This window comes from Penicillium cinerascens (assembly GCF_028974065.1).
Source record: "Penicillium cinerascens strain IBT 15544 chromosome Unknown scaffold_4_segment0_segment0, whole genome shotgun sequence".
NCBI lineage: Eukaryota > Fungi > Ascomycota > Eurotiomycetes > Eurotiales > Aspergillaceae > Penicillium > Penicillium cinerascens.
The window spans coordinates 2,474,475-2,488,780 of record NW_026695297.1 but is presented as its reverse complement, the minus strand read 5'-3'; the positions used below and the strand labels follow the sequence as shown (position 1 = coordinate 2,488,780).

The 14,306-nt window shown below is 47.2% G+C and overlaps 3 protein-coding genes across 3 annotated transcripts; 1 reads left to right on the top strand and 2 right to left on the bottom strand.

Moving 5' to 3' along the window:
- Positions 1 to 2,018: 2,018 nt before the first annotated feature.
- On the bottom strand, positions 2,019 to 4,024 carry N7498_008912 (uncharacterized protein; the record flags this gene model as incomplete). Its single annotated transcript, XM_058455974.1, is given in 6 exon segments — positions 2,019 to 2,752; positions 2,770 to 2,912; positions 2,926 to 3,046; positions 3,110 to 3,616; positions 3,628 to 3,744; positions 3,823 to 4,024. The coding sequence occupies 6 exon segments, from the start codon at positions 4,022 to 4,024 to the stop codon at positions 2,019 to 2,021; spliced, it is 1,824 nt and encodes a 607-aa protein (XP_058305962.1).
- A 408-nt stretch (positions 4,025 to 4,432) lies between these two features.
- On the bottom strand, positions 4,433 to 6,483 carry N7498_008911 (uncharacterized protein; the record flags this gene model as incomplete). The annotated part of the gene is given in 4 exon segments (XM_058455973.1): positions 4,433 to 4,688; positions 4,769 to 4,796; positions 5,430 to 6,004; positions 6,023 to 6,483. The coding sequence occupies 4 exon segments, from the start codon at positions 6,481 to 6,483 to the stop codon at positions 4,433 to 4,435; spliced, it is 1,320 nt and encodes a 439-aa protein (XP_058305961.1).
- A 5,860-nt stretch (positions 6,484 to 12,343) lies between these two features.
- Positions 12,344 to 13,396, top strand: N7498_008910 (uncharacterized protein; the record flags this gene model as incomplete). The annotated part of the gene is made up of 2 exons (XM_058455972.1): positions 12,344 to 12,631; positions 12,692 to 13,396. The coding sequence occupies 2 exons, from the start codon at positions 12,344 to 12,346 to the stop codon at positions 13,394 to 13,396; spliced, it is 993 nt and encodes a 330-aa protein (XP_058305960.1).
- Between the last annotated feature and the right edge of the window lie 910 nt (positions 13,397 to 14,306).

The window sequence follows — 14,306 nt, the reverse complement described above, 5'->3', positions numbered from 1 at the left end:
CTGCCGGCCTAAAACTCCATGAATTTCTATCTAGTAGGGCGTATACCAGCCCTGGCTCTCAATAATAGCTTCCACCCGGTGCGGCATCGTCTCAGATAGATGCGTTAGGTGCTGTATTTCTAGTTCTTCCCATGCTATCTGTGCTGTCTCCACTAGAATAGCGTAGGACGCGCTATTATTACGCATATCAATAAGATCCGGCCGTAACTCATAGATTTTAGCCTTCAAGAGCGCCCATAGGTTCTCAATAGGGTTTAAATCAGGCGAATGAGGCGGCCATTCCATTACCTCAATTCCTAGCTCGCGTAGAGTATTGCGGACAACGTGTGCAGTATGTGTAGGCGCATTATCATGCTGAAAGATACCACCCTCATGATTCATTAATGTAGGCAGCATTCGGAGATATAAATCTCGAATAATAAAGCGATCAACGCCTCCGCGAGGTGCTGCAGGGTTTCCAAATAGAGGGATAAGGCTAGTGCGTCGTGTGCTGCCAGAAAAAGCCCCCCAAAACATCTGCTTAACTTGGTTTCCTTTTATAGGAAGACCTTGACATTGTCTCTCCTTAGGCTGATCTCGAGGGCGAATAAAAGTCCATTCACGACGAACACCAATACCGCGCTCAATTGTACATTCGTCAGACCAATAGACACGAGCCCAATCTTCAGCAATAAAGTGTCGATAGCGATGCGCCCATTGAAGCCGTTTTAGCGCATTTTGTTCGGTCAAATAGGGCCGCCAGCTACAGCGCCACTTTCGCATATTCTCGGCGTTTAAAAGGCGTCGGATCGAGTCATATTTAACCAAAAATTTAGGTCAGTAAGCATTTAAAACTAAAGGAATATAGCTAACCTTATTCGACACATTTGCAAGCAAATCAACGCGGGTAATCTTAGGATTTTCCTCAATAGCGTTTAACAAACGCTCACGATCAGCTTCATCAAGCTTCCGTGGGCGTCCAGAGCGTGGTTTAGAGACACCATCGAGTCGTTCGCGGTCCTTTTTAATAGTATAGCGTATACTAGAAAGAGAGACCCAAGGATAGCGCTTTTGAATACGTTTATAGCCCCATCCCGCAGCTTGGGACAGCTCACATATACGCTCACGTAGCGCAGGTGTCAATTCAGACCGCGGTGCCATAATAGATAGCAAAATAAGGAGATTCAGGAGGTATAAACAGAATAACGCGCAAAAACGCGAGATTATTGAGCTACTACTAGCGTGTTCCTAGGTAGGCGGTGAGAGGGCGGTGTAGGCGTGGGTCCAGGGGGTGTTAATACTTTTGCTGCGTCACTGTACGTCCAAGAATCTTGTGGAATGGCATGGAAATGCAAAGATCTCCAGTAAACATCGTAAGGGTCTCCTGGTGCCTAGTCACTTGATCATGTTCTTAATAATATTGAGTGACTAACTTACAATCTTTATCGCGCATACAGTAGCGACCGCTTTCGCCTTCCATATTGGAAACAGAGAGAAGCTATTTCAAACCCTAATCATGTGATACGCTAGTCCACATCTGGTTGGTTTGGTATTTTAAGTCCTGTTCCAAAGGCGAATCGTATGATTCGAAACAATTAAATTACCCACGAGGGCTGTATCTGTACATGTAACCTTACAGATCTAAAAATACTAGGTCCACCATCAAAAAGTCCAATCTACTGCATAGTTATCCTCGCCATACAAAGCCTGTGCTGTGGCCTTCTGTATATTCCCAAGTGACTATATGACAGAATTGAAAGATGGTTCTGTAGCTGGGAAGGCTCCTGAGGATAAAATAGCTGACCTATAGGACTTGAGTAGTTTCCCCGTATCGTTTCTACATTGTCTTTCCAAAAGAGAAGTATTCTGTTCGCGCTTCGATTCTATCAAGCATTTCGCAGTGGACTGCTATATGGCGACGCAGTTCCTTTTTATTTATTATTATTAGTGGTAGTAATGATAGTGGTGGTGATGGTAGTAGTAGTGGTATCATTATTATTATGGGATTTATGACTGTGAAAACAATCTAAAGAACTTCCCTACCACCCGCCGTACTTTGTTGGGCTTGAGCTGTGCATCATCTTGGCTCTCTTGCACTCCTTCTCGGTATGACCCTCGGTTTCTTCCAGCTTCCCTTGATCTTTGTAGAGAACCCCAAGGTTGTTGGCTACATGACGAGTGGATATGTGATCCGGACCAAGGGCCATTTCCAAGCCGGCCAGAGCTCGCTGGTACATCTCCTCGGCTTCCTTCAGCTTTCCCTGGTCAGCGTAGAGAAGACCAAGGTTGTTCACAGTATTGAGAGTGGATGTATGATCTGGACCAAGGGCCTTCTCCTTACCGGCCAGAGCTCGCTGGTACATCTCCTCAGCTTCCTTCAGCTTTCCCTGGTCTTTGTAGAGATTCCCTAATCCATGAAATGCTTCCCATCCTGCAATATCATTACCAAACATTTCCCCAAGACGTACATAATTCGCGTGTGGAATAAGCCGTTGCTGAAGCTCTGAGTAATTCCGTTCGCTTGCACTAGGGACCGTCCATCCAACCGATATTAGTGCTATTTCACAAATCTGGCCGGGATTCACAATCCCATCCGTGCGAGCAACATGATGGCACCAGGACTGTACTACCGGGTGCATCGCATAGCTTCCCTCTTGTTGTTTAGCCTCAAGAAGAGAAAATCCGATGAGATGTTTCACCCGATTTTTGAATGAGAGTCCACTTAATAATATCTCTTCAAGCCAACTAGGGACATCGCTGCTATGAGAAGCACCTTTCAATAATTCATACTAAATATCTCGGCTATCGAAGCGAGCAAGCAGTAGTAGCAGTAGTGCTGCGCTCGGGTCCCGCTTTTGTACGTCATGAAATGAGATGAGCCACGTTTGCAATATGTTGCCCTGTTGATACTAACGACCAGGATTAGATTGTGACTGTAGGTCAGACCAGGATTGCTGGTAATATTGTACGTATTCGGTGATACTGGTTCCGGTTTGACGCATAAATGCTGCCGCGATCACAACCGCCAATGGCAGTCCGTCGAGGCGATTAATGAGGGCAACGGTAACTAGATATATTAGTATTGATGATACCATAACTCATGAGGTCTGTATCTTGAATGTTATTATACCTAGACTATCCTGAAGGGTCTTAGTGGCATCCGCTAGTAGGCCACTATTCTGTAAGAGTAGTTGAATTGCGTCCGTTGTCTCAAGCCGACCGACTGGAAAGGACTTTCCTAGCTCACTTAAGCCTGATAGCCGAGAGGTAATAAGAATAGACCCGTGATCTGCTGAAGGGAAGAATGCTCCAATGTCATATTCATCACCAATGCCGCTGGTGATGGGAGAGTATTGATCGATATTATCAAAAATCAGTAGCCAGCGTGAATTGCCATTTTTTGCCAGCCAGTTCAACATATACTTCGCTCGTTGCTCTAGCTCCTCGTCATCGATCGCCCCGTTTTCCTGGGAGTGTCTAGGTAGTCGTGGCAAGACAGAGCTAAGAGATTGCAAAAGTGTGCTTCGATCCTTGCCATTCAACCAGAATATAGCAGTAAATTCATGTTGGTGATCTCGTGCAAAACGGATCGCGAGCTGTGTTTTTCCTATGCCCCCAAGCCCATGGAGGATCGCGACTTTGCGTGACTAGGCATTTGTCGGCTACAAATATTGCCAAAGGCGGTCTCTAGCTCGGCTTGCCGCCCCACAAAGCTTTCAATCAGAGGCACGGCAGTGAGGTCTAATGGGATAATAAAGCGATCCACTAAATTAAGAAAGGCCTATTTAGTATTATATCCGGAATATATAGATGGCCCAAAGATAAAATTTCAGTGCCTCTTACCAGAGTTTCCGAGAGTGTCTTGTGCTATACGGGTCTCATCAACCTGATTGACTGGAACCACTAAAAGCAGCTCTTTAGCATAGGCTGCTGCGACTGCCGCCGCGTATCCTTGCCATTCCTTATTTTTATGAGAGTCAGCATAGTCATAGATGCCTCGAATGACCACACATGGAAAGTCATTCATAAGCCCCGCCGCTTCCATCTCCACGCAGTATACCCCCAAGTCCTACGCCAGTTGGTCTCGCCGTCTGCCATCTTTCACCACTTGGTTTGCAGATGCGATTAGTCCATAGTGAATCACTGGTTCTTTATGGTCTCGTAAAAGTCGGTGAGCCATTTTCGATCGGTCACAATTCGCACATATATCAGCTGCCTTATGATCATATTCTGCTTGGTATAGGCAGTCCTCTTGGGCGGGACGAGTGAAGTTAGTAGCTTTACGAGATCTTGTTTTGGTATGGATGTTGGAAATTAACTCAATAACTTAACTATCTTCCGTAAGGTGATGGGCTTGTAGTGTAGCGAGAGCAGTTAGCAGAACCTTCGGGGGCCGGTTCAACATCCCAGTCCGCTGGAATCGACCGTCGTGTAACACTTTCCCAAGATCGTATTAGATCACGCCTCCAGATGTCTCTCTTGGCTGGCTCACCACAATATCGCCAAGTCGAATGTCTGCGTTGCTACTTGGTACACCGCCACCAATACCAACCATCAGACCGAAGCGGATAGAGTGGAAGCTCGACAGTAAATGCATCGCCACTGTTGCAGCTAATACGATGCCATATGCGCCTCCTAGTAGATAGGCAATGACGATGTTATGCTCTCCGATGTTTCCAAGGATATAGGTGTTATTATCGGTTGATGGACTCGGTAGGCTCGGGTGGATCGTGTCCAATATCAGCTTCGTAGCTGCCATCTCCAGCGGCAGGGCGCATATCCATCCGACCGTATAATCGCCATGTGAGAGAGGCGCCCTAGCAGCCATGCAGGGTTGTATGATTATAAGTTCGCTTGAGCTGAAAGGCTGGTTCCTCATATGAGGGATGGCTGTGATCGATGCCCCACGGAATTTCAATTAGGGAACGTAGGCTGAAGTTAAGGAGCAGCGGGGTTGGAAAGTGAGGCTGAGGCACCATGATCTCACGGCCAATCATTTCTCATATAGTGGAGATGGGTATGATCAACACGTTACCTGATTAAGGATCACCATGTTTGCTCACTTTGCATCGAAGCTTCTAGCCTAGGTTCCAGCCTGGAATGTCAGGGAGTAATTCACTATATACTACATACTTGTATTCTAAGCTGGTGGTATATATTACTTGGTCAGCTACAAAACGGTTTAATTACATACTACCCAAATCTGGAAAAGCGGACCACATGACTAGGGTTTGAAACAGCTTCTCTATGTATTCGACATGGAAGGCGAAAGCGGTCGGCACTGTAATATGGATCTTCCAAAATTGCGACCTTTCTTTAGCAAGTTCAGATCTCCCCCAACCTCTCCAAGAACATCATTTTTTAATAGATTGGAAACAATACGATCATAATGAGATACATTTCCTGTATGGAGGGTAATGCACATTTTCACTTGGAAATTCCCAGCCTACCTAATCTTTTTTTAACCCAACTCGTCTTCCTGTGATGTGGACCGAGGGCCTTCTCGTAGCCTGCGAGTGCTCGCTGGTACATCTCCTCTGCCTCCTTTAGCTTACCCTGATTTCTATAGAGAGCACTAAGGCTGTTCACTGTATCAAGGGTGGACGTATGATCGGGACCGAGGGCTTTCTCTCTGCCTGCCAGTACTCGCTGGTACATCTCCTCTGCCTCCTTTAGCTTCCCCTGATCAGAGTAGAGAACACCAAGGTTGTGGACTATATTAAGGGTGGACGTATGATCGGGACCGAGGGCTTTCTCTCTGCCTGCCAGTACTCGCTGGTACATCTCCTCTGCCTCCTTCAGCTTCCCCTGATCAGAGTAGAGGTTCCCTAATTGAGTTAATGCTCCCCATACTTCGTTATCGACGTTTTCACGTGACCAATTCCCATGAAGTACATGATTCGCGTGTGGAATAAGGCGTTGCTGAAGGCCCGCATAATTTCGGTCACTTGAACTTAGAACAGTGTATCCAATAGATATTAGTGCTAGTCTATTTAGCTGGGTCGAATCCACATTTCTGTCTGTGCTAGAAAGATGAATGCACTAGTCTTGTACCACTGGGTGCATCGTATAACTTCCTCCTTGTTCTGTGGTCTCAAGTAGAGAGAACCCGACGAGAGTTTTGACGCCGGTTCTAAACGCGAGTCCCTTTGATATAATTTTTTCAAGCCAAGCAGGAGCATTTGAGCTATGCTGGCTGCTTTTTATCAATTCATACCAGATATCTCGATTATCGAAGTGTGCAAGTAAAAGGAGCAATTTTGCTGCGTGCGGGTCCCGTTTCTGAATCTCATGATATGAGATCATCCATGTTTGTAGCATGTTACCTTGTTGGTACTGGCGTTCAGGATTTGATTGCAGCTGTAGCTCAGACCAAGATTCTTGGTAATCATGCAAGTAATCAGTGATGCTGGTTCCAGTTTCACGCATAAACGCCCCGGCAATGACGATTGCCAGTGGAAGTCCATCTAGACGACTTGCAAGAGCAACAGTATCTACATACATTAGTATCATCAATAAGATCTGTGTATTAAAGGCATTTGTACCTGAATTGCTCTCAAGCTCCCCGATGGTACTTTGCGATAGACAGCAGCTTTGCAACAGTAGTGCTCTATGGTGGATGTAGCCTTCGGCCTTGTGCGTAGTCACAACCTTGTTTCCTTTGTTCCTAAGGTAATGAGGCGTTGAGCAGTCAGTGCATCAACAGTGAGCCCTGGCAATGTAACAGTAAGATAGTTGCTTGTAATGCTTAGCCTATCAATATGTGGCGATCGTGGTCGAAAGAAAGATCTTGAGAATCGCTGGTCGTGGGATACGTCAGGAAAAGGCGGGGTTACGGTAAGGCTGAACCCAGGCCTTCAGGCTTCCAGTCAGAGTTCACCTGGCGTACCTGTACATATTGTTCCGTAGAAGAACCAGTTGTACTCGTGGCTTCCGCCGCCCCCTCCCCACCACACCCGGTACCCTATCTTGCTGTCCTCGCCCTACCAAAGTCAGCGAAAACATGATTCCCACTCAAGCCGGCCCGGTCCGCTCCTACCATCTACCAAGCCGCTTATACTATACCATTGTAGCACCTTGAATGCAGATGACTCTAGGACGAGACTTGCTATACTGTAGAGAACATTTCTTCGCGTGATAACCTGTGAGAATCCCATAGAACCGGTTAGAATGTATTAGTGCCATGCGATGTCATAGGCTCGGATCCATTGTCGGCCCGTCATACCCAGGGGCTAGCCCACTGCGGTACTTAGACTCTCCACGTAACACATTCATTCATTCAGACAACCACTCCACTTTGTATCGGCAACATGGCACCAAACCTCAAACCCCCACAGCTCGAGCTTATTCATCATATGATCCAGAGCAATCTACTATCGACGTCCCAGATGGCTCTTGCCGCTGGCTGCAGCAAACAATCCATACTACACATTCGCTCCAACCTTAAAATATTCGGGAATGTTAGGGCGCCGCGAAATGGTGTTGGACGCCCGCGAAGTATCACACCGTCCATACTCGAAGCTCTCTGTGAACACTTGATGGAGAAACCGACTTTATACCGAGACGAGATGGCCCTCTTTCTCTGGGACGAATTCAGGAAGCATGTGACGATTCAAAGCATCAGCAGAGCGCTTGCTTCGGTGGGGTGGTCGAAGAAGGCTACTCGACAGATTGCGAAGGAACAAAATGCAGATTTACGGGACTTCTACCTCCACAACCTATCTACCTTTCGACCATACCATTTGGTCTTCGTGGATGAGTCGGGTTGTGATAAAAGAGTCTGGGTTTCGACGAACAGGTTGGTCCCCTCTCGGTGTGACACCAGTTCAAATATCCAAGTTCCACCGGGATAAGCGCTATCAGATTCTACCTGCGTATGCTTAAGATAAGATCGTCCTAAGGCGTATATTTCAAGAGTCTACCGACGCGAATGTTTTCGAGGATTTCATTGAACAACTTCTTCAGCACTGCAATAGATGGCCAGAGCCGAAGTCTATGCTTATCATAGACAACGCTTCTTTCCATCACACAGAGAAGATTCAGCGCATGTGCTCAGATTCCGGCGTAAAGCTAGTATATCTGCCGCCTTATTCGCCAGATTTGAATCCTATCGAGGAGTTCTTCTCTGAGCTTAAGCAGTTCATCAAGCGAAGGTGGAATGAGTATGAGGTGAACCTAAATCAAGGTTTCGATGCCTTTCTTGAGTGGTGCGTTGACGTGATTGGTTCAAGGGTATCAAGTGCGGAGGGTCATTTCCGAAATGCAGGTTTGATGATCGATGAGCTCTAATTGTCTTGCCTGGTCGCGTAGAAGATATATCTCAAATGACATAGATACTCAAAAGAAAAGACAAGAATTACCAAATGCTCGTATTAAAATTCACCTCCCCTTGTCTCACAACAATTATAGTTTTCCGCCCAGTACCTGATATCCTTGACAAAACGCTGAGCAATTCCCCACTTGACACCACGCGTCTGGAAGTAATTCGGATCTTTATCCTCATCAATCTACGCCAGGTCCAGTCCATCATCTAGAGCTACATCGCATGCCTCTCTGACCTCGGCTTTTAATGCCTCATCACTCAAATGTGACTGTTGCCAGGTACTGTATTCTCTCACGGCAACATCGAGAAGGCCTAGGATATGAAGGACAGGAATGTTGATCAAAGCAATAGTGTCCTCTAAAAATGGGGATGCTGACGACCTAGCTGCTTGTGGGGCGAAGCACATTTGTGATAGTAATGGGAGGGCAGCTTGCCTCGGCGGTAGATCGATTATTGGCCCGCGGTCGATTAAGCCGTTGCCTCTCTGCCCTGTAGATTTGCTCGCGAATCATACCAGGCACGTCTTCATGTGACTATAAAATCCCACCGCCCTGCGCGTATTTAACCAAGCTCTCCAGCTGATCCCGGTAGAGCTTGTAGTGCTTTTTCCCATAGGGATCCTGCTAGCAGTGCGGACCTAGTTCACAGGACCCAGGACAACGCATCAAAGTATATACCTCTTTCCAGGCAGGCGGCTCTCCAGAAGCTGCTTCCTCAGCATAGATCTGTCGATCTCACTCCTGAAGCATCCGCTAGGTAGCAGACGAAGTGCCTCGTTTATCAGTAGTCCTGCCACTTCCGTTTGAGCTCGAAGAGTTCTCTATATAATTGAATGAGATGACCAGTCTCAGTTTCTTGCCAGCAAGAAAGAGGTCTCCCCGATCCGAAAGCTGTTTTTCTATAGAGGTCCAATCAATGTCGATTCTATCAAAACTCGGAGTGAGGCCCTTCTGCCGAGTGGCGGATACGACAACAGATGTGTCATCCGATTCAAGTTTTCGATGTGGATACTTTCGTACAAGTAGCTCCTTTAGCTTTGGTTGCAAAGAGCCTCCAGTGAAATCGAGGGGCTAGAACCAGATCTTGTTCTGTATCTTTCGCCACCGTCCTATTATTGAGAGTGACTTTCCACTCGATCGAGTAGTGGATACAAGTCGGTGGATCTTCGTCATATGTTCGACCTTCCTCCCAATCACCGAACTAGAGTAAGGGAAGATTATTCTTTTGTGATGCACTTTGTTGTGGAGACGCGTAATCAACAGGGGATATGTGATCGACATTGATGTAGCTTATGTTGGACAGGGAGGTGGGTGACCAACAGAAGTTGCCAGGTGTTGGTGCATATTGTGATGTATCACCCCACGGGTCAAGCATAATGCTTTGTTGAACGCCATTATCATCATGGCTCATAAGAGAACTAGGAGTCATTTTCTTGGGCCTACTGTAACGACAGACTAAAGGTGAGTGATTATTAGTTGAGGCTTACACCATCAGGAGCGGTTGAGGGTGTTGTTCGTTTGCAACAACCGCCAAGTGGTCAGAATGGTTGTTGGCCGCTAGGATCACTTGTTGAGGTTCTCTGGGCCAAAGAGACAGCCTCACAGGTGATGACCAGCACACGCCGCACAGCATGAGAAGGAGAACTGAAGTCGCTTGGAAGATCATCAGGTTACCCAGCACTAGGCAGCACTCCCCACATGATTTGCAGATCCACTTTACGATTCCATGGAATTCCACGGACGTTCTACACGCATAGTGTAATTTTCGTCAGGGTACATACAGTATACAGCACATTTTATTTCGCCCTCAATTTAACACGGCTAGCTCAATAAATGATCCGCGCTAACGCCTTGGCAGTGGGGCCAGGAAAGAGTGTCTCGGTGTATATTGGTCAAGGCGATTTCGAGCACGACTGTACGGTAACATCCGAAAGTCACTATATTTGTGCCTCATAATAGCGCCCACGACCTGGCGGTGAGGGCGCGCCCCAGCGGTAGCCCAATTATCACCAGTAGCCCAAAAACGATGCTATTCTTATTATTTGTCAACACATTGGATGCGAATCAAAGTAAAAAGGCTCATTAGCCTCTCCAGCAACCCTCGCTGCTTCTATGGATGCCTCGTTCTCCATCGTAGACTGTTTTGGTGGCGGTTTACGTAGACCTTCGTGTGTAGTTTATCCAGCCGCTTCTTGTCCTGTATAGCCTCATTTGCCTTCCTGCCTGTAATTGATCAATTGGCGTCTCGTGCGCTTAGCACACCAGTGTGACCAAGCCCTTTGATGTGTTGCCTAGTGTATTTGCGCAGTAGAGGGGCGCGAGCGGCCGTCATTTGGCTGATTATGTCGTTCGAGAGAGCTGCACGTTCCCCGATGACACTATAGCCATCGAACAGCAAGATACGTTTCTCCCCTCTCAACGTCCGGTCGCTACCCTTTGTCGCATTGTAGAAGTACTAAAGCCATCCAGCGCTGTATCTTTGACGACATTCCTCCACCGATTATACTCTAGTTCTAGCACTCCGCTATCCTCCGCCTGGATCCGCTTATGCTCCTTCGTTCTTCGCTTCAGCGAAGCAAACTGCAGCTCTTCAGGGAGACGTTTAATAGAGCGGTATGCCCACATTTTACCAAGCTCTCGATCAAGACCAGGGCGCTAAAGCGAGAGATTTGCCATGTTCTCTAGCAATACAGGGGTCACAGGCAGATACCGATCGCGCATATCACATAGCCACGGAGTCAAAGCTTCCTCCTAATACGCGTGAGGTGCTTTTTTAACAGGTTTTGGGCAGTACGGGCCTGTTTACCCTGGCGGACGCGTCCTCGTAACACTTCATCCGAAACACCATATTCCCGCGCGATCTTCGAGAAATTCGGCTTTTTTTGGGGCACGGGCGGCTTCGCAGGCCTCGGTTACACGAGATTCGGGGGCTTTGGGCGATGCTGGCATGCTGGGTGGGTGGAAATAGCTTCAGGACGAATAATTAGGGGAGAATTGGGCTACTGGTGATAATTGGGCTACCGCTGGGGCGCACCATCACCGCCAGGTGGGGGACGCTACATATTACGAGGCACAAATATCCGCTCAGGGGCGTGCTGAATTCTGCTCAGTGACTACAGCATCGAGAAATATGGCACCCCGGAATGGAGACCTCTTTCCAGGATATTTTGATGGGCCGTTATGCTTTGACGAGGTATTCGAAGGGCGAAACAGAGAACCAAAGAACGCGACCATATACGTCCAGTAAGCCGGCAAACGATGAACAAAGGCCCAGCCAGTTAACACGGACCAATCACGCGATACGCTGAGAACGACGCTCTAGTGGCTGCCCGGTAATGCGCACTGGCTCTCTTGTTTCTAGAGTATCCGAAACCGAGTCTTTCTTCATTCAGGAGACAGCGTGTCCCAAGTTCCAAGGGTTGGGAGTAACGATCAGGCTTATTTGCGGAGAGCAAGAATCTTGGGCCATGGAATACACTATTAAGCCGTCAAAGTCCAACATACACCAAAATAGATGCTTCTAATAATAGACAGTGATAAACTAGAATGGAGAACTTGGAACGGAAATAATGGCTCCTATGAGTAGTGTTATTTTTGCATGGAACGAGTCTTGTACAAAACTGCTCCTTTGAAATCCCGGACGCGGACCATAGAATACGTAATCGAGACAAAGAAATCTAAGAAAGGTTGCCTCGAATAAGGCCGTTCTACAAAGCAATTTACCCAGACCTTTTATCCCAGACCTTTTATTCCAGTCCTTGGTTCCAAATCACTCGGGATCTCGAAACCAGAACATGAGTTCACACATGAGACTTTGGCAATACTCTGAGTCCTCTTTCACCCCACTGGGTCCGCAGAAGCGAGTACCAGGTATATAAGAGCCTCGATTGCTCGCGTGGAATGGGGATCTACAACCCTGGAAGCCCATTGACAGAACACCGTCTACACCATAGACATCAGTTCTCCGATAGCTTCCACAACGTCAACGAACAGTTACTCTCTCAACAAAATTTGTGTCGTCCAATCTCCGTGAGCCTCCAGAATGCCTCCGCTTCTATCCAAGCTCGGTAAATCTAATCCCAATGTCTTGGATATGAGGTGGTACGATGTTGAAAGCGAACGGGGTCAGAAGGATTCAATTCCCAGCCCATCTTCCAGAGAAAATGGAGAAGAATATTACGCCGTCCCTGACGACGAGAAGAAGCAGAAGACCCGGTATATGCCCTTTCCTAACAACATTGCCTGGATCCTAGATAAGGGGAAAGTGCCCAATGTCCTCTTTACCTCTCATATTCAGGACTCCCAAGTCAGAGAGCTGCTACCAGGAAGAGTGAGTCTCACTATACTATCCCCATGAATTGCCGATCTTGTTAACAAACCAACTCCACAGGGAACCGATTTCGTGATTCCAGATGATCATATGGACAAGGCTATTGAATCTCTACAGAAGTTTGGATTTGAGCCCTGCCGCAACGAGAACTGCCAATACTTCACCCCAGCGCACCGACAATGTACAGCCAGTATGCATTTTGACACCGACGAAACGAGTCTTCACGGACCAATTGCACTGTATAACAAGTCCCGAATGCTCTGGTGGATTGACCTAGATTTGAAAGTCGACCGACCGGCCCCGACCCATCCCCATTTGACGCTAGACAACTGGTTCAACCTTCCAGGTTGGAAAAAGCATGATGGGGAAATACCGCCAAGTACGACGTTAGACAGATACCCGGTAAAGCTTTTGGAAGTGACCGTACTTACACAGGCCGTGATGTACCTTTATTGTCGAGACTACAAAGAAACCGATGGGCGACAGCACTGGTGGAAGCCTATGCTCCTTGCCCTGGGGGATTTGAAAGATTTTCATGGCAAGAGACTGGTGAGGAACGTTGGAGGATTTTGCCAACCATTTTGGGCTGATTTTACTCACCCAAAGCATGCCTCCGAGCTGAATGACTTTTTCTGGGATGCCCTAGTAACGCTTCAGGCGACGCTCATCAGAAACGAATGGTTGCCTCCTTGGCCGGTTCTAGTGAGCAGTGGACTGCCTCAGGAAGTCCCCCCGTGGACGTTGAAAGACCAGTCTCAACGGTGAAAGTCATGTACTATGGAGAAATACCTTATTCTCATTTTCGTTGATCATGTTCGCTCCATCACTTGCCCACTCGGGATTTATGTTCTGATTTGTTTGCACATTTTTTTGTGATGTCATAGCAACAATACAATTTGATTTTTTCAATTAGTCTTGCCTAGAAAGAGACTGTATTATGGGATAGATAACATATGTATACATGAACGAACGGAGTAACTATGGCGAAATATTGCTAAAGTACTTCCCTCAACGACCGGGAAATATCTACCATCCTTAGTTGTCAGTTCATGTTACGGCCCCTAAACAACATGAAGCTACTCGGATGCTCATGTAATCGTAAGCGCTTATAGCTTCGCAGAGGTCCTCCCCGCGGAGGTGCGGGAGACTCTTCTCTTCGGACTGTCTGTTCGGCATTGGATAGCCTATTCCCGATCGAAGTCGGATTCACCGGACCCTTGTCATTCTAGATAGCATCCGCAATTAGGATCCAAGGGCGCTAACGTTAACTAACGTAATCGGTAAGCCAGTGATGCATGTAAGCGAGCGACACAAACTTAACGTATTCGGTAAGCGAGCCGGCCACCCAACCATGTAACTTTGACTTTATACATATTTTTTCAACCAGAACGCCTTTATATTAATTATTCTACCTAGCTGGGCATTTCTAGCTACCTATTTCCGGCTAGAAACTCAAGGTCTAAGTCATATGGCCGGCAGAAAGTTCAATAAGGGGTTATGGCCGCTATTTGCAATCGTACCAGGGCTTGGTGCGGCTGAACAGGGATGTACACCTTAGAACAGGCGACTTTTTCTTTGTTTGAGAGATTAATGTCGCCGGTCCGACCCGCTAAGAACTCAATCCATATATTTTTTCTATTACCAGATGCATCGTACCCCACTCGTTTCAAACGTC